General features: G+C 36.9%; 1 protein-coding gene across 4 annotated transcripts in view; it reads left to right on the top strand.

Moving 5' to 3' along the window:
- Positions 1-21,019, top strand: part of LOC128019516 (ecto-NOX disulfide-thiol exchanger 1) — a 76,462-nt gene extending 55,443 nt beyond the window's left edge. For all 4 annotated transcript variants that reach the window (XM_052605519.1, XM_052605520.1, XM_052605521.1 and 1 more), the window contains 9 exons: positions 3,879-4,091; positions 5,967-6,073; positions 8,126-8,243; positions 9,834-10,018; positions 11,807-11,914; positions 14,575-14,634; positions 16,493-16,592; positions 17,635-17,720; positions 19,197-21,019. In XM_052605519.1, the coding sequence (XP_052461479.1) occupies positions 3,879-4,091; positions 5,967-6,073; positions 8,126-8,243; positions 9,834-10,018; positions 11,807-11,914; positions 14,575-14,634; positions 16,493-16,592; positions 17,635-17,720; positions 19,197-19,328 (1,109 nt within the window). In that variant the 3' untranslated portion in view covers positions 19,329-21,019. The remainder of the gene's footprint in view (positions 1-3,878; positions 4,092-5,966; positions 6,074-8,125; positions 8,244-9,833; positions 10,019-11,806; positions 11,915-14,574; positions 14,635-16,492; positions 16,593-17,634; positions 17,721-19,196) is intronic.
- The last annotated feature ends 164 nt before the right edge of the window (positions 21,020-21,183 follow it).

Below are 21,183 nucleotides of genomic sequence, written 5' to 3' on the forward strand. Positions count from 1 at the left end.
GCTTTCATTTTGATGATGGGGACTTGACTGCAGCCTCCACCTCATCAGCAATCACAGCACTTCCCATGTCAAGCACTTCCCGTTCTCCCTGCGTGTCGCATCCCCAGCTCTGTCTGCATGCTCTCATGTTTATTGAGCCCAGGAGGCAACAGACAAAACATCTCAGATGTGCCTCAGTATTCTGGTGTCTGGCACAGTTCTGCTCATGACTGACATCCAGTTGCCTCATCAGCAAAACCTGTTTAAACTCAAGCAATTATGCTCCAAATATTTATTGATCACAACAAGCGGTACCTGTTTAAGCATCAGCAGAATGCAAATGAACATTGGAATTTGTGTTCAAGATGTTTTTAGGCACATCTGTGCAACTAATTATTATTATTATTATTCAATTTTTTCTGTATAGTTTTTTTATTGCTTTACCATGTTACCCTATTACCTGGTTTTATGATTTTTCCTCAGACCTGTATTTTCAAACTTAAAATATGAAAATCCATGATAAAAAATAGATGTTATTACATCTGACAAAAAAACTGTATCTAGTAAAAATCTATAAAACTATACACAGCTCTGGAACTTTTCAGTTTCACTTTATTATTTATAGTGATGTGTTTGAGTAAAACATAATTTGTATTTTATTCTATAAACTACTTATGAGATTAGTTCCACATTTTAAATAAAAATGTTGACCTATAGAGAATTGTTTGACAATTGGACAAAATAACCAAAAATATGCTTTTTTCAGATTTATAGAATATGTCAATATTAATAGATATATATTCTAGACAACACAATACCAAGGTTTTAACTTCAGAGGATTTAAGAAATCAATATTTGGAGGTATAACACTGATTTTCAATCACAACAATTGGTCTAATTCTTTTCAGAGCTGTTTTGCACAATTGACGAATGTCCCTGAATTGTACCGTTCAACGACAAACCACAATTCTACATTTCATTAATAAACACTATAAATAAATAAAAAAGGAAATTCAGTTAGTGAAATTTGAAACATGCAAAGAAAAATGAAAGGTAAATATCAACTTTGAACAGAAAATGTGTATATATATATATTTTATTTTAATTTCCAATCAAATTATGTAAAAAGTTTGGAAATATGAAATCATTTTGGGTATTTAGTGGTTTATTTCACAAACTTTTACAATTTCTGTCAAAGAATACCTATATAATGTTCATAAATGTAACAGAAAATGACATTATGGAAAATAGAGTTAACTTGTGATCCATGCACAGTATACACCATATTAGACATCTATGGTGGACATAAGTGATATAAAGTGTATTTTTATTTTATTTGCCAGAAGACCAAAATAATTTCAACAGTTAAAAAATACTATAGTGTAAGAGTGTAGATGTACATTAAAAAGCCCTTTTTAATATTAATGCATTGTTAACTTCGTCCTCAAATCTGGCCATCTCTTTTTTTAACATATTGACTCTTAATTCTGTCCATTGCTGCTTTTTGAAACACTTTAATGCTATTTTTTCAAAGAGCCCCTGGTTAATGCTTTCTGGCAACTAAATGCTTATTGCCACATTACGCTTTCATGGAAAATTAACATGAACAATGTTTAAAACAAAGCTAATTTCCCGACCGAATTGGCAGTAGCGTGGTGGCTTACATAACGTCTGAGTTATGGAGCGGTGAGATGACTGAATGCTGGTGATCTCGAGGGAGTGTGTGGAGATTTCACATTTGCATTGCTTGTGGAGGCTCTCATTAGACGTGAGATTGGCAGAGCAAGCTCATTTGACCGTGGAAATGATTTTTATTCTCGCCAGACTGCATTTTTGCCTGAGGGTGGTGAGAATTCAGTTTCCTTTAATTAGCTGGGAAGTCTGAGAGCCACCTTAATATTAATAACATACCTGCTCTTGATCTCAAACGATCAGAGTCCCTAACATTTATTTAATTGGAAAAAGTTAAATATAAAAATCTGATTAAATGAGTCGAGCACATCTTTTTAAGGACCTGGAATATGGAGGTTCAGTATAATTGATACATCTCTCGTGATGTCATTCTCCAGGTTGACTTGAAATCGGTTACACTGTGGTGAGATGAAGCAATAACAGTCTGGTGAAAAGTGCACAGACGCAGGGAATGATGCTGTGTCTGCGAACACGATCTCATTAAGGGAGGGATCAAATTTACTGCCAGCCCTACTGCACTGACTTTGTGGCAAAATTCAATTATTCTTCCAATTTCAGTAATGTATTTCACACAGGTCCACAGGGATTAGATTACTGAAGCCTGGGAGAGGCCACACTCAATGCCTCCTGTCTCAGCTACTCAGGCTGAAATTACACCTCATGTTTAGACAGGAAAAACGCAGGGTTAGTTACTGATTCCTGAGCCGTGACTCAACACACTGATAAGATGATGTTCTTGTCCAATAGAAAAAGACAACGCAGGGAAAGTGTCTTTAAACTAGGCCCTAAAGTTAGAGCCATATAGGGTCCAATCCCGATCTCCCTATCATTTTTTCCCTCTCAATACTGCACCCGTCATTAGAGGTGGCAAAATGAAATCTCTTGAAATTACATTTCATATCTTTAAAAGGAACGTTTGTCCAGACAACTCTTGTCTGAAACTGTAGTAACGTGTTTTGTGAAGGTTACAAGTCTTGCGTAGTGATTGCTTGAGCAGTTTGGAAAGAGATTCAGAGTTTGAAGGTTATGAGGTTCGTATACTGTATGTGGAATCTGGGGAAGAGAGATTTTGAAGTGTGAAGGGGAGCTAGGCCTTATGTAGTTTGAGGAGAGATTAGAATTTCAAAACGATGTTGCTAGGGTGTTCTAGTGGTTGCTATAGGAACCTGCCGGTGTGGTGACTATGTATATGGATGGATTTGGAACATTCTTTGAACATTCCAACAATGCATTACTTTTTAACCGTTCAGAGGAAAACTGTAAGACTAAGAAAGAACAGCCTGAAAGGTATGTTGAAGCAGCCTTATGTTGTTTTAAACTCATAAAAGCACTGTAACTGTAGTGCATATAACTTGCACACTATATTTCAGTCTTCTTAAGACATTCTTTTAATGAAAAACTGAGGAAAATGTGCATATAAAATCAGTGGAATTTAAAGTTGGACATACAGTGTTGTGACACAGTGAAGCAGATTATCAGAAACATAGTTCAATGCATCGGTTGTTGATTGGACGGGGATCTGAATGTGAACTTGCTTGATTGTTAGAAAGGCCTAAATTATTGGAACAACCCAGCTAAGTCATTAGAGATGAGTCTGTCAAAATGAAGCATATGGATCAATTGTTCATAATAAGATCATTTAAGACATACAGTAATAGAAAATAGATAGGGTGAATTCCATTTCATGCCGATTTATTGTCAGCCAACATGCACCATGCTTCCAGATTTTATATATTGATATGAGATACATATTTGATATGAGACTCTATGTCTGTAACAAGTTTGACAGACACATCCTAGCGATGCAACAGAAGAACTATTTCAGGTCCCCAACCAACCTCTCTGTAAACAGTTCTGTAAAAAAAATATAAAAAAAATACTATTATCTATTTTACTATCCTCCCAGTGTGAAGATCATTTTAATAATCTAAATAACCTTTTTCTACTGTAAAGAACTTTTGTCTAATGGAAGAGCACCACAGATGTTAAAGATTCTTAATGTAACCAGATAAACCAATCGAGGATATTTATTTGTAAGAGTTTAAATGAACTGTACCTTGACAGCTTTACAGTTAAATAAAAAGTGCTCTCAATTAAGGGAGTTTGAGCTATGCTGTCTTTGTTAAGCCCACAAAGTAAGTGTCACAGCAGTCTCTGTCGTGATTAGATGAAGTGAAAATGACAGGTTTCTTCATTAATTTCTCCAGATGACAACAAGTTCAGCGAGGCATCGGCAGTGCTGTTCACGTGGATCGACAGAGGCGAGGTGAACCGGCGCACGGCGAATCATTTCTACTCCATGATCCAGTCGGCAAACAGCCACGTGCGGCGCCTAATGAACGAGAAAGCTCAGCACGAGGAGGAGATGGAGCTCGCCAAAGAGCACTTCAAGAATTCCCTGCTTGCCATTCTCACACAATGTAAGATACCTCCTGCCTTCACTGTTTGTATCCCAACTAGTTATTATGAGATTTTCATCTAGTGTTGCCATGACAACCGCTCATCATTTGTACCGACCAAAATGATATAGCCGTACTTAAGTGGGCTTAGTCTCTGATCTGATTGTTGGACTATTCTCACCCATCTTGATATGACTGCATTGCCAGTAGGAGTGTATTTGTGTGTCCAGAACCACCAAAATCTGTTCCAAAATCTAGTTGAGCTGCCTACATAGGTCGCATCGTAAGTGAGCTTTCTTTGAAGAGTTTATAAAAGCTAGGGATTATAAAAGCCGACACATTGTGATAAAATCCATCTCAAGCTGCATCACATTTACCTTTGCTCGGTGACATTTCATGTTCTAAATCCAGTCATTTCAATAGAAACAGAAATTGCATGGCTAATGTTATTTATTTATTGTCTCTGATTGTATTCACAGAGACTAGAGCTATGTAATCATTTTAATTCTGTGTCCTTTTTAGAGGTCTGTACGGGCCTAGCAAGGTTGAAACAGAACCGTGCGTTTAAAAACCATTAACTTTTAAGCCCGGATCTGAAAAACATTCATTCTCCATATAATTCAGACCTGCACCTTCATTATGCACAATACAGTAAGATTAGTGGTTATAAAAAAATAAAAATAAACTAATAATAAAAAAATTAAAAAACTAAGAAAAACTATAGTTTGTATAGTTTAGTTATAAATAACATAATTTTAATGTTTGTTTTTAATATTCTTTTTTTTTTAACGTTTTCTAGTTGTGATTATAACATTATTACAGGTAAAGAAGTATATAAAACATTAATAACTTTCTATAAATGTTATTTTAGGAATGTTTTGTCCTAACATTTATTTAACTTAAATAAATAAAAAATGTTAGTTCAAGTTGTGAGAACATTTGCTATTAGCCGAATTATATGAGACACATGACACATGTAGCGGTGATTTCTGTCTGATATGTAGCATTTCCATAGACAAATGTTGGGAAATATTCAACCACTGAATGCTGCAAGTGACCATTTATTCTAGAAAACAGTGTAGCAACTATTTTTTTTTTTTATGTTAACGTTGCTGTTGGCTTAGCAAAAGGCTCAACTGTACCTATGTTGAATCTCCCATGAGCTCCATGTATCGCACTAATAGTCCCTAGTAGTCAGTTCGGATGCTGTTAGAAAGCAAGGCAGCTCACTAGTCGTGGAACAGAGGCACAGCGTTTCCTTTACACAGTCCACAAGACTCCACTGCAGATATACAATATACACATGTACACTATGTCAGTGTGACTGTAGCCATAGCCCATAGAAGAGCCCTGGGTAAGTACAGTCTCAGTGGAGGCACTCAGACCATATAGCAGATGTGGAGATGTTCAACTTAACTTAAAGGTAGGCCAACATCAGATTCACTCATCTTGTTTTGCAGCCCGGACAGGACAAAGACACGTTGACACCATATGTGCATGATGAAGTACTAAGAGAACGTGTATTTTAAAATTACACCAGTTGTAGTGAAGATGATGATTGAATTTTTTTTTTTTTACTTGGTCAAATTAAAAAATAGCAGGCAACATTTTACAATTGATCCTAATGCAAATCCAACATCTAATGCAAAAATAGAAACTGCACAGGTACCCATTTTGAGCTAAATCCCCATTTCTCCAGCAAATCCATCATTGTAGACTGTTGCCTTCCTCAGTCCTAAGGAACTGAAACAGCAGCTAATGAGATGTAAGTACAACAGACACAATCAGGGGCCTCTCAGAGAAGTGACGCGAGGGTCCTGATGTGTCTGACTGCTGGCACAGATGCTGAGCTCTACATAAATGGCTTGTCTTGTCTGACTTCCCTATCCACCAAAGTTGAGCAGATTACGGCTGTGTTCACCGCTGCCACCAGGCAAAAGGCATGGGACCATTTCTCAAAAGCGCAGCGCAAGAACATAGACATTTGGCGAAAGCAGTGCGAGGTTGGTATTCCTTCTCCCCTTTTGTCATGCTGACTCTACATCAGGGGTCTCAAACTATGGGCCAAGATTTGTCATTACAAATCAATTTTCACTCTGGCCTTAATATTCTTAAAAGCCAAAGTATTGCACTGATATACACTATACATATTTCAAATTTGTGGTTATAAAAACGCTTGTTCACTGAAGGAGAACACCACCTGGCTGGTGGCCCCCAGGTAAAATAGTTTGAGACCCTTTCTCTAGATGGTACACTGACACGGCAGCTGTTTATATGGCAGTGTATGTTGTGCTTTTCATTGTACAGACTTGTGGGCCCTCACACAGCAAAAAACATCACAGTTTTCTTGCCTCTGCTCTTTCGTGCAGCAGAGCTCGCTTTGAAACTGCCACCTAGAAAGATCCTCCATTGCTGCCATGGCAACATATACTGGCAGGATTATAATGATGCTCATCAGTGATTAGCCTGAATTAATTGTTAATAACTCATCCAATTTGAATTAGGTCTCTATGTGGAAGGAAAAGTGAGGTGCGTGTTAACTTATGCCATGTGCCTGTATGCTTCTTTGCATAGAAAGCCCTGAGTTCCCTGGAATGCACAATATGGAATTTCCATATTCATAATATGGAATGTCACCAGTCTGCAAAATTGATGTTAGTGTGAACAGAATACTCAATGAACCCTGAAACTCCTCAGTGGTGACAGACTCCAGCTGCAGTCTTTCCTCCAGCCATCGGACTTTTTCCATGACTGTATATCATGAGCAGTGATGTGAGGCCCGAAATCAAATCTTATGAATACACTGACTGTATTGATTAATAGCTTTAAGTCAAGTCTATGAAAGGATTCCTTTTCAGTTCACAGTCGTCAAGAGGTAAGACGTTAGCGTTGTGGCAGAGTCTCTGGTGCTGTGAGAAGTGAAAGCCAGTCGAAATGCCACCCCTGTGAAAGGTTATTTTCATTGTCGTAGTTGTTTTCTAGCACTGTTGTGGATTTGTTAAATATATAAAAATATTCATACATATATATATATATATATATATATATATATATATATACAGACAAACACACACATACAAGCATAAACTATTTGACTAACAGAAACTGTTATTTTATGTAATTAATTAATTTTAGGTATTTTTTATTTTATTTAATTTGTAATTTTAAAATAATAAATAAATGTAGTTTTATGTACGTTTACTCAACAGGTTTTTTTTTTTTACCGAAAGTATGATATCTCCCTTATTTCGTTGGCCAGAAATGGCTCTTTGTGAATGCAGTCTTTATAAAATATATTATATAAACTTTATTGATTTTTCCAGAATGACTGGAAACGCCAGTAATGGATGTTCTTTGGTCAAAAGGTGTGTGAACCCTGTAAAACCGAAGTTATGAGAATTGGAGAGAAATGTGATATCAGAACCCAGCGAGAACTCGACTTCTTCTGATACTACAGCTTTCAAGAAACAAATCAAAAAGATCAGGCCAGAAAGTGCTAGAGTAAAATGTATTAAATCACAGATCAAGTAAAGCTCAAATGCGCTCCCTTTATAGAGTCAGATCTGCAAGATTTCACAGTGGTGGCATTAAACGTCCTTTGTCCTGATCCCTATAATGGCTATCAGAGGATCAGTGGGCTTGGAAGTTTGTATAATGTGATTGTTACGCTCCATTTTCAGACCTAGACAAATGAACTTTCACTATTGCACGGCACAGAGACGGCAGAGCCTTGGTTTCCCTCTGGGATTTTCCAAATCATTGCCTGTTTTATCATCCTGTCAAAAGTTTCCAGGTGAAATTAGAGTATTATTAGAGTAGAATTGCAGAAAAACATTTAATTGGTGTGTGTGATGTTACTGCCACATTTACACAACAAGTGGGAGTATAAAAGTGTGTCCTTGTAAAATTACTCAGAGCAGAGGAAATGTTAATGTGTGCAAAATGTAATCTTTAATCATTCAAGGTCTTGGCCAGAAGCCAGTAATGGGATGTGTGTGTGTGTGTGTGTGTGTGTGTGTGTGTGTCCGTTTGATTTCTGTATTGTGCTCCATTAGGAGCTCAGAAATGCTCAAAGCGAAGAGATCATGGGAATTCGAAGAGAAGAGGAAATGGAGATGTCAGATGAAGACTCGGAGGAAAACCCCTGCAAAAATATGAGAATGGAGGACACAGGTAGGCCTGTGATCCGCTGCTGATTTTTATAATCATGTTTTATTAGGATACTGGAGGCAGCGACTGACTGCCTAAAAACAACCCTAGATTTGAACATCTAGTTTATATTCACTGTTTGTGACTGTACAGCGCAATTAAAATGAACAATAAACCTTCAAAAAAGGTCAGTGTTAATTGGAGGATAAGAGGAATGTGTGATGCAGTGCCACAGAGACCTTTGTTCAATGCCCATATAATTACATTTAATTAACAATATTCATTTTTTTCCCCACTGAGCCAAAAGTTTAAGATTTTTAACAAAAGAGAAATAAACATATTAATATACTACTGTTCAAAAGTGGGGCGAGGACTGAATATTTTCTTTTTTATGTTTTTGAAAGAAAACTTCTGTGCTCATAAAGGCTGCATTTATTAGATCAAAACAGTAAAGTAAAATACATTAACATTGTGAAATATTATTGCAATTTAAAACATAATAAAAAATAATAATTAGTGAAAAAGACAAATCAGTATTTTCCCACCAGCCCTCAATCACATTATTTATTTAATTTGCAACAATAGTGCGAAAGTTATAATGTAACACAATGCTGGAAAGAGACTGCATATGATGCAAAACTGAAATGTTTATCATTTTCTAATTATTCTAACTGATGCTTTCAAGGCTATCATAGTTTCACATAATTCTAATAATACATAATTTATGCCAGATAAACATCACAAACCAATGCAGTTTTCATTTGCGAAGCATTGAAACACGTTCATGATCAGTGAATGTAAGATAGATATGTGAAGTGAGTGTAGCCCTGGTCCTGTGGGAACATTTCATGCAATATTCATAAATTAAGATAAAACACTGTAAATAATTATTCATCACTAGTTCATTATACCTAATAGATTTACTAATGCATAGACCTTCGGTAAAGTGTCAAGTCGACTGGTCCATCAGGAAAAGTGAGTATAAAGTATCAGGTTAATAGTAATTCCCAATCATTCCTTGACTTAATGAAGAAAAAAAAAGTCCTGTTAGTCTCTAATCAAATCAGCTCCTCCGTGACCACTTGTATTTTATTAGCTTTATTTGAGCAGAGCGATCACATCCTTCAGATAACCTTGAGTACAACAGCATTTGTGCTGAGATATCAACATGAGTGATTACACTCTCCTTCCTGCATGTATCCCACAGCAAATATGATTATGAATGATGTTGCCTCGACACAGAACGGTGGCAGAAAGTGTCAGGGGATTCTGAGCTCAGCGATATTTCACGACCTGTCAGAGCACACAAGCTCTGGCTCAATAAAAGAAGTATTGTCAGTGGCAGGAAAGAACATCTAATAGTTGAGATTCTCTGTTGACACAGCAGAGACTCAGCACCGTGACCGAGTTGTTATGCAAACTTCACGATAAAGCCTGCCACGTATATGCTGATTCAACCAGACGGACTGATGTTAGCACTTGTCCCATATGATGCATGTTAGATTGTATGTTGCATCATCACATCTATGCAACAGATTATGGGAAGGCTAGGGATAAAGACCTTTATCCACGTTCACGTCTCGTCCTTCTCTCTTCCTTCCTGTGTGAGAGCAGAGCTGTCTGCGCAGACGTGTGCTCTGCGGGAGGAAAACGACAGTCTGCGCTGGCAGCTGGACGCTTACAGGAACGAGGTGGAGCTGCTGAAGAAGGAGCAGGGAAAGACGTACCGCACCGAGGAGGATCACACGCAGGAACAACAGCTGCACTTCCTGCAGCAGACCATGCAGAACATGCAGCAGGTAATGCAGACGTCAGAGGGCTCCGCTTCAGATGGTTTTTGGTCATAAGCTACACTTCAGATTAGGGAACACTATTCACCATTAACTAGTTGCTTATTAGCATGCATATTACTGGCTTATTGGCTGTGTATTAATACTTATAAAGCACATATTAAAGCATGGCTATATTCTAGATCCCTTAACCATACCCAATGCCTAAACATACACTAACTACTACAATAACTGACTTGCATGCTAGTAATAAGCAACAAATCTTGAGTTTATTGTGGGAAGGCTCTTAGTCACTAGAAAATGTGTTCGCTAATATAATTGTGTAATATTGTAAAAAAAAAATAAACATTTTTCTATTTGAATATATTTTTAATTGTCATTTATTCCTGTGATGCAAAGCTGAATTTTCAGCATCATTACTCCAGTCTTCAGAGTCACATGATCTTTCAGGAATCATTCTGATACGCTGCATTACTGCTCAAGAAACATTTCTTATTAGCAATCCTGAAAACACCATATTTTGTTACATTATTAATGTCTTTCCTGTCACTTTTGATCAATGTAATGGCTTCTTACTGAACAGAATGGTAATGTATGTAAATATATATATATATATATATATATATATATATATATAGAGAGAGAGAGAGAGAGAGAGAGAGAGAGAGAGAGAAGAGAGAGAGAGAGTCTCTCAGTGGGAGGATGTTAACAACCTCAATAAATCAAATTCCTGCTGACACTGCAGACTATCAAACTACATGCAGCTTGTTTGATATTATTTTCCAGTTATTAATGCGGACTCGTGACTCATCAAGTGACCAATTAAATCAAAACCTTTTGCTAAAAGTTTGTCCCATGTCTAAAGAATTATCAAAGTAACTTCATACTCGGTCCACTCAGTCTCAAGATCACATCATCACGTTATTGATACTTAAGGGAGGACTGAGATTAAAGAACAACCCAAATAGTGTCTAGAAACACATTTGACACATTCAAACATACGCACCAGATCAGTGTGTAAGTGTGCAGTATGCTCTCACGTCAGCGCTCCATCTGGAGCACAAACACTCACACCTCCATTAATTACTGTAGCTGTCAGTTCAGCTTAAGCACTGATTGGACACAGTGTTCTTGATGATGCAGACTGTCATAGTGCGCCATTAGCACAGGCTCCGGTGAGCTCTCTCTCTGTCTCTATCATTTTACACTGTACAGTTGCTTTAAAGGCTTTTATGTGCAAGATCAATACTAATGTAAGAAATGAGTATTTTTTTTTTTGTGGAAAGAGAAAGATGAGGTCTAGAATTATTTAGAGTGCAGTGGCCCGTCTCTATTTAATTTAATGGATGGAGAACTTTTTCATTACACTAACTTTTAAGTTTTGGTTTTAATTTTATTGTATATATAAAGTTTATTTATTTATTATTTTAAATCACTCTGACATTAAGTGAAGATTCCTAGCGTAAATATATCAAAACGTAATTTTTGATTAGTAATGTGCATTGCTAAGAATTCATTTGGACAAATTTAAAGGCGATTTTCTCAGTATTTCATTTTTTTGAACGCTCAGATTGCAGATTTTTAAATAGTTGTGAATAAACCATTCATCACTGGAAAGCTTACTTATTCAGATGATGAATAAATCTCTATTTTGAAAAACACTTAAGGCTGGTCTTGTGGTCCAGGGTCACATATTATCTTTCTGTGCAGTGATGTTTGTTTATGAGGGCACCACACAGCCCCACACACACGCTGCTCATTGCTCTCTGTTGCTCACGATGCTGTTTGTCTCCACAGCAACTGCTTCGGCTCCAGGAAGAGCTGAAGGGCAAGGAGCAGGAGCTGGAGCAGGCCAAAGATGAGCAGTGCTACCTAGAGACAGAGGTCCTCAGCCTCAGGGAAAAGGTCGGACAGATTTCATGGCCATATTGCTGAATAATCTGAATTTCTATATGAATAATAGTGTTATTTGAGGGCACAGACAATAATTATGAGGATCAGTGTTGGGAGAGCTACTGCCATTACTCAATTTAAAGTTACTACAAGCTTAATATTTAGCAGTCAGAGCATTTTTATGGTAAAAAAGCAATGAGGATGGCATTGGCAATTATGGACAATATTAACCCGCATTTTTTCCTATAAAATTGGAGGGGGACGGGGGTGACTATAATTTATGTAACTAAGCAGAAAGAGTAGTGATAAACAACAGCATTTAACTAAAACTTAGTTTTTGTGTGTGTGTGTGTGTGTGTGTGTGTTTTATTTATAATGGTACAAATAGACTCTAAAGACAAATGTTTTAGCAAAAAAATAAAAATAAAACATTAATGCAACAGTATGGCATCAATCCTTTTGAGTTACAATTTAAACTAGTTAAATTAGGGTTAACCAACAAACATTTCCTTAGATATTTTTTTAAATGCTATAAATTAAGTAAATTAATAAATTAAGTGCTATAAATTCTTCCAACTGATTTTAATATACAGCAATTGAGTGGTGGCCCCGAAATCATTTGACATTGAGGGATGTCTTCATTTCAATGTAACTTTTTGTTTAAACTAATTTATTTATTTAGCATTTAACACTGAAATGTATATATGTAATTGGATATAGTGCAAAATTTACTTTGAAGCCTACAGCTCTTAATTCCATTTGAATTTTGGTCCTTTGTAGTAAAAAGTTTGAGCACCACTGTTTTACGATACATTTGCATGAACCAGTTCACTTACTTGGAATTATTAAAGCAATTGTAAACTTTTTTGGCATGTTTGTATGCTCAGTTCCCTTGGCTCTAAAGCTTCACATGCAGTTCATTATTGTGTCTCTACTCGTTGGAAAAAGTAGCCTTTAGTATCTTCACAGCACTGGTGGGGAGTTACTTTGTAGAGGGACACAAAGCCTTATGTAAGCCATTAAGAGCGCTGTTCACTTCAGATATACTGCATTTTGGCAGTGTCTGCCTCCTCATGTGTGACAGCGGGAAGCTCTGCAGCCCCGGGTCACTTAGTGTCCTCACTCCCCCTGTGCATGCAGCGAGATACACAACTCAACATGGCAGCAGGAGCAGAGGGTGCACACACACACACCTGAAAGCAGCCACAGTAACTCAAAAATGCAATGAAAAAGATCAGGACAGGGTTTTTTTGTCACAAGATACTTTGCCGTGGCTGCAGGAGGGGAACAAGGCTACGCTGGAGAGCCGGGTGGTCTTAATTTATACACTAGACAACACACAGTCATACGTGCCCAGTCTATGAAAAAGATATAGATGCAACACAACATCTAGATGTACAGTGGCCTCAAATAAGATTTAGCCACAGCCGTAGAGAAGGTTTCCTTGTGAAAAGAAGTACACATTAGTGTACGTACTATTATTTAAATAATGTGCTTTAAATGAACATTCTAAAATGTACTTTAAAGTAAAACAAAGAAAACAGCTTTAAATTCAATATTATTGCATGCACCTTTATTATATGCACCTTTAAAAGTGTACTTAAGTGTGTTAATAAAAAGTCATGAAATGTGACATTTTTGTTTCATTAACATATATATTTTTTTAAATATACTTCTAAGATTTGAAGTACGCTACAAATGCACATTTAACACATTGACAAACATTTTAAACATTTAAGCACACTTTTAATTCTAAAAGGAAACAAATAGCATTTAATATACAGTTAAACTACGATACATTTGCAAAAACACTCCTTTTTCTTATTTTTAGAAGTATGCTAAAAAGTTATGCTAAATGCTAAATTTCTCACAAGGGATGTCTTAACATTCTGTCTCTGTGGGCGCTTCACTAGGTTTTAAATGATAGCAACTGAAAATAGATTTCTACATGAATTAGAGACACAGGAGTTGTCAACGTCTCTCACTTACAGCTTTTTAATCCATGTCCATTTTAAACGTGGTCTCTGCCTTGATTAAAGGGTTAGTTCACCCAAAAAATGAAAATTAGGCTGTGTTTTACTCACCCCCAAAACTGGGTGAACTAACCCTTTAATGTCTATAGAGCTGTTGTCATTGAGGACAGATGATATTTTCTCACTTTTGCTGAACAGCACAACATGATACCTTATAATTTGTGCCAGTACAGTGGTTTGCCCAGATGCAGGGAATAATGACCAGTCTTGTTTACCCCATTTTCCTAACAGCAGACATTGATTTGCATGAATGTTTTTTGACTGAGATAACAGGAACATCAATAGTCGTGGAGGTCCTGTGGAGCGCATACAGTTATTGTGCTGGTAAACGTACCCACTAGCAGATGGAAGACATGTGTATAGTATTTTTAGAACCAGATGTGGTCTGCTTCCCCATTTCAGAAGTGTGAAACTGCTGTGACCTTCTACAGACACCCTGGGCATAATCTATGAAATCACTAATGTGTTGCATTACCCCATTTCTAACAAGTATCCATTAAAAAATGTAGTATCAACTTAGCAAACTCAGGGCTAGACTGATTTTTCCCTAGACTGTCTACAAAGCTCCTACACAGCTGCACTGCAAAATAGGTCTTGAATAAGTGAGTATTTATGCTTTGTTTTGGGTTTTTTTGACAGCTGTTGAACGCCATGGAATCAGTAGATTTGACAAACCACAAGTCTGAAGGCCATGAAAAGGTAAGTTAGACTGATTGTTTGTTACGCCCAGCATCCATCATGTCACTGACATTCACCAGTGAGATTAGTCTGCAGTACCAGCACATATCAAAAGAGAAGTGTGAACCGCTAACATATCATCATTCCTTCATTTCTCTTCACACCATGAGCTCTCTGGCAGAAGTTAATTTTAGACTACTGTTCTGTATGCTCTGTAAGAATATGGTCTCCCTGTTTTTCCCTAATTGAAAAGTGCTTTATTGAATGTCAGAAAGCATTTTATTAAGGTGCAATATTTGCAGGAATTGAATTTCACAGAATTGCATCTTTTTTTTTTTTTTTTTTGAATCAATAAATTGAAATAAATTCTCAGTTAAAGAAATTTACAATGACGGCTGTTATACATAACGCTGCAACATATGACATAATAAACCCACGGATAAGAAACATTTTTATATAACTGGCTTGACCCCAAAGCGCTTTACTGTCTGCCTCAGATTGTAATGTTATCACTGATAAATAGTTTTTATTAATATTTTGAATCAGTCTTTAGTTTTATATTAACTGTTTTCATTGTATTTTTTAAATATGTATTTTTATTAATTTATTTCAGTTTTAGTTATTTCACTACATCAAGTTAAACTAAATGAACATGAGAACTGTTGTCTTGGCAGTTTTACATTTTAATTTTGTTTCCTTTAAAATCTATATTTAATATTTAATAAAACTTTACTTAAGCTTTCACTGTAATATTTAAATTGCAATATAATGTCTTCAGCTTCAATTATATCCTTATGAATTCGAATTTGAAGCGAAAATATACATTGTTAACACATTTACTGTCACTACTCCAGAATATTACAAAAATTAGGACTATAAATCCTGCATCAATTCGGTCGTCCACATATTATGTAGCATATGGAAACAAATGACTTCAAAACATTAGCACTTGACACCATAAAGCTAAAAAACATCAGTGAATCAGAGGCCGTTCTTTTATCGACTGGCAAAAGTAATTTTCACAAAGTGAAAATTTTGGACTGATTCCACCCATATGAAAAAATTCCAACTAGGCTAAAGGATATATTTTAGCTTAAAAAATGCCAAATTTGGTGCACTAAACATTTGTCACCAACATTCAGTAATCTTGGAACTTAATTATGATTTATATATACATTTTTTTGGGAAGCTGCATTCAAAATCTGGCACAATCTAAGTAAGTGTATTTCCCCTTGGTTTGAATGGGTATGACATACAGTATATACATAATGTGAAACTTTTCCTTCAAGAGTTACTGAACAGGAATTTTCAATATTTGGTTAAAGACACATACTGTATGCACTGTTGCCTCCATTCAACACGATCTCACGGCAATTTGTACATTTTTCACAAGGTGGCTTATTCATATGAATTCGCACGAGCACACTCGTACAAATTCATACAATTGTTGCCAAATCGTACGTATTTTACAAGTTGCGCAATTCGTAAACTGGGGTTTAGACAAATCGTATAAAATCGTACGAGTGAGGTCGTACAAATTCGTACGAATAAGCTACCTCGTAAAATACGTACGAATTGGTCGTGAGATAGCGTTGCTCCATTTAGATATTTTTTCTGTAAATGCACTGTGCAAGGATTTTTCTAGAATTTTGATTTAACCCCTATGTGACTTACGGACTGCATCTTGGAAGAAGGGCCTCTTAAATGTCAATAGGCATTGATTTCTCTGAATACAGCAGAATGCGGTGCATTTTCTGTGAAGATTAGCATTCATACTCCTCTAACTCAACAGTTTGCATGATCCATCTATCTCTTATCTGCTTTGCGAAGGTTACCCTGCATCCTGATATGTGTTTTTCCTTTGTATGCTTGTGTACAGGGAGTCAATGGCACCGCAGCATTCTACCATCATCGAGAGAAGAATAACGATACGGTCATCTGGGGTCCTTTGAGATCAGAGAAAGAGGCTCTCTTGCTCGGTAATTATTCCAACTCCGCTTCATGCCGTTTGATCTATAAAACATCTTGAGTCATGTGCTGAGGGGCTTGAATACCAAATGGGCTTGGGGGATTGAGTCCTAGCTTAAAAGCACAGGAGGGCACGCAGGTGTTTGAACCACTGTGATAACAATGACTTGGAAAGGCGAGGAAAGCCAGGCTGCAACACCTCGGCCTTTCTGTCACGTTTTTGAATGATGATCCTTAGGAGGAGCTCAGGGGAGCTGTTCTTCTTTTTCTTAGGCACTTCATTGGCTCTTGCCCAGAAAATACCACACAACCGTTGCTCTATCTTATGGCTGCAAAGAGGACACATATACTGCATTGATGGAGTAGGGAGCGTCAGCCAGGCTCGGAGGCCATCAGCCAGAAAAGCCAAACTCATTTGAGCAGAACAAAGTGAAGGGACGCACTGAAGAACACAAATCGTTTAAGTCTCCAGGCGCTCCCGTACTAGACTCTTAGCTCTGAAGAGGACGTCTAATGCAGTTATTGGATTAGCTTGCTGTGAAAACATCATTTTGTATAAGCTTCCTCCGTTAGGGCTTTTAAATGAGTTTGTTTGGTTAGATTTCTCGTGCGAGTATGCAAAAACAGATGTTTATCTCAGTAAGCACGATGCGCTGTAGCAGAACAGAGACGTATGGTGTTGGCTCAGCTATTCTGCATTGAATTTTAAGATCAGAACAGACATCTTGAGACTCCCCTTCCCTCCCCAAGTGCGGCTCTGTGAAAGTAGGTCTTGCGGAGGGAATTGAATGAGGTTCCTTGGTAATTGGTGACGTTACGGCATATAAATCAAGGAAATAAATATTGGCTCGGGCCCTCCAGGCAAGGCACTATATCCTGTGTCTCTGCATCAGTGCTTTACCTTTACAGGACCTCTCCAAAGTAATCAGCTTAAGTAGGGAAGGATGGTGCTTCTGCTCCAGAATATTTATGATTGTGCCACTGCATCTCTACTAGTCAGAGGCAACATACGTTCATTAACAAGCCTGCTCTGTTGTCTGTCTCTCCAATCAGGAATCATATCAACCTTCCTCCACGTCCACCCATTTGGAGCCAACATTGAATATCTGTGGTCTTACATCCAGAGACTTGATACAAAGGTGATTATTTGTTGTAATTAAAAGGTTAGTTCACCCAAAAATTTTAATTCTGTCATCATTTACTTACCTTCAAGTCCAAACCTATAATACTTTGGTTATTAAACTTCAGACACAAATTAAGATGTGTAATTAAACCTGTGTCTCTCCATTTAAAGTCCATCTAACTAAGCCTTTGAAGATCCAAAAAGATCATGAAGTCATTATAAAACTAATCCTTATGAATGGGCAGATTCAGACTTGTAAAGAGACTTCATGTGAAGAAAATATTTAAAAATGATTTATGCTTTAATATAAAAACAAATACTTCATATATGGTAAACAGAAGCACGTTAGAACAAACCTCATTAGAGGAAATGAAGGGTGAGTAAATGGCATCATTTTAATTTTTGGGTGAACTGTCTCTTTAATGGCATTGAGTGCATGCAGGATTAATAAAAGATTAGAAATAATCTAATTTCAGTCAATATGTTATATGGGCCTTATGTTTGTTATCACTTTGACCCCTAAATATTGCATGAAATATCAGAGGGACTGTTTGCATGCTGGTGTGATCCGCACTGGCGCAGCACAACTATTTGTGTCCCAGTAGCCTGGTGGAGCTTGTCCAGTCTACAACAAAATGCTAATTTCATGTGTCAGATGTGGCCTGGAGGGCACCAAACGTGCTTTGACATTTTGCACGGTGCCGCTTGTGTGCAGGCGAACATTATTTAATCCAACTACCCTTCCCATTGTTTCCTGTCTACAATCTCTGTCTTAAATTGAATAATATAAGCAACTAGACAAAGAGCAGTAGTATTTTATTTATTTATTCATGTATTTATTTTTACATTATGGTTCAATCAGCATCTACCAAAAATACTGATAACTCATGTTCCACTTGATTAATAATATCTTTCTAAATTATAAATACCAGCTGCATCTGATTACCAATGGCAAGTAGAAAATCATTGATTCATCATATTCAATTGCACAAAGTCTCTTTATGCCCTTTTCTAGCCATAAACTAGGGACAAAGGAAGCGGCTGGATTTTATTTTTATTTTTAAAATGTCTTTATTGCTTTCATAGTCGTTTTACCAGTCTGTGAAATAAACATTATTGTCTATTAAAAAAATAGTTCTAACTTCTCTCAAGAAATGCAAGAAGTTTATCCTATTCTACCCTAAATTGTAATTTTCTTAAACTGAGAGTAGAGAAAACAAGCAGTATTATAAACTGAATAAAAGTTGATATACTTCCTGTGTAAAAATAAATAAATAAAATAAACAGAACAATAGCACTACACAGTAACTGTTTGCAGGAAGCAAATGACAAACATACTGACAAACACATTAGTGCCTTTGACTGATTTCTAAGCAAACAGAGGCAAGGATGCAGTGGGCAATTTTGTGTCTGTTTATGCACAAAATGCTCAACTTAGAGCAGCAATAACAATCTAAGTGTCACACTGCTTCACTCATGTTTCATTCTTCAGATCTCGGCCGGTGAACTTGAAAGACTAATGGTCCGGCTGCCCAACATGTTCCAGCAGGAGTTCAGCGGCGTTGGAGCGACATTGGAAAAACGCTGGAAGTTCTGTGGATTTGAGACTCTTAAGTCGGTGTGACTTGCAGAACCACATGTACTGACACTGAGGCTGCGTGACCTCTGGAGAGCTGATCTAGAGTCAGTGAGAAGAGCCAAAGCCTCATAGACAAAAACAACAGGCTCTACACCCCGTACTGCCTCAGATCCGATGGCTGCCGCTCTCCAGAGGAAGTGAGACTCCACATGCGGCGCCGCATCAGATGTATTTACTTGAAAAAGCTCTTTTCAGACTGTGCCAATTGCGTAAGGTATCTGTCAGTGGTATCCTCCCTGAAGACAGGGAGATATCCAGGAATATCGAGCCTCTCGGTTAAAAATACAGAAAATGGGACAGAGATGTTTGATCGCAGCCCTCTGCGCCCATCATAGCAAGAGTGTGTGTGAAGATGATTTCTGCACTGAAAAATTATTTAATTCATGGTCAGAGTGTTGGAGCTGATAGACAACGGTTGCACAGCTGAAGCTCTTTGGACAGTTTGCTGTTTCAGGCCTTCCATGTTGTGTAGATGATGTAACTATGTAACATGTTCTTTGTGTCTTGATGCACTGTTGTTAATGGTCTGCTTATGGAAATTACGACTTTTTAAAAATCAGTTAAACACTTTTTATCTAAAATCCAAACCATTTAATTGAAGAAATCAATGCATTTACTACAATCTTAAAAAAAGTACTCCAATATTTTTTTTTTCTTTTTTTTTTAAGCTATGCCATTGACAAATGTTCTGGATTCATTAACCTTTCATTAAACAATTCTTAAAATACCCATTTTATTCTTGGTATGAAGAAACTTATTTCATTATAAAGAACCTTTTGTGAAATGGAATGTTAAAGCTTCTTCATTAAAACAAAAATGCCAATATTTTTAAGAGTGCAAACTGCTTTGGGCGACATTCCAGAACTTTGTTGTTGTTTTGGACTACTGAAAATCCCTAAATGTCATTCCAGTGGCCAATTTGATTCAAATTCAACCTTGTGAATTGAAAGGCAGCCATTTTTTGCCCAACCCTGTTCCTAGTTGCATCTCTGAATGTGTCAAAGCTGCCTCAAAGTGTTGTGTCTGACATGTTTTTGATTTATGTCTGGGATAAACAACTGAACTCATCTGCCATGAATGTGGAGCTGAACCTCCTTAATCACCCAGAATATAACAAGCTGTGAATAATGAATGAGAGGGGAGGAGAATGCTGCTCTGTGCGTGTATAATGTGATCTATTTGCTATTTACATCAGCCTCTGAGATGCTGTTAGCAACATAGTAGTGCATTTGAGACCATCTAAGCCATTTTCATAGTTGCTTGTAGCAGCAGTGGCATTATTTGAGGCTGTTGAAGTAAGGATTAAAGATTATGGTGCTGTAAGACTCAGGACACTGCACTTTTAAAGCAATGTAAAATCCAATGTTAAAGGAATAAAGAAAACAATTGTGTTTATTAAATAAAAAATCAATTGGCACCCCTCTACCAAAGCTAAAATCTCCAATATGTGCCTTTGCTGGCAGCCATCATGTGTCAAATTCTGGGCTACACTCATATTTAAACTTTCCAATAGCATTTTTTTTGCATGATAGACTAACTTTTAAAGAAAAGCTTTGGCAAAAACAAAGTTGTCAGATGAATTTTGAAAAATAATTGGCAAATGCTTGTTTTTTAAAATGCAATTACAAATGTACAATGTCAAAGTAGCAATGTAAATAATAAAAAGCCAGTAAGGACCTTCCATTACTATTCTGAACGTAATGATGAAAGCTCAGTGAGGAGAACGTCCGCATTTCCAACCCGATCTCATGGAAATTTGTAAATTTTTCACGAGGTGGCTTATTTGTACAAATTCGTACGACCACACTCATACAAATTCATACGATTTTTGCCAAATCGT

The sequence above is a fragment of the Carassius gibelio genome, chromosome A9 (assembly GCF_023724105.1).
Source record: "Carassius gibelio isolate Cgi1373 ecotype wild population from Czech Republic chromosome A9, carGib1.2-hapl.c, whole genome shotgun sequence".
NCBI classification, from domain to species: Eukaryota; Metazoa; Chordata; class Actinopteri; order Cypriniformes; family Cyprinidae; genus Carassius; species Carassius gibelio.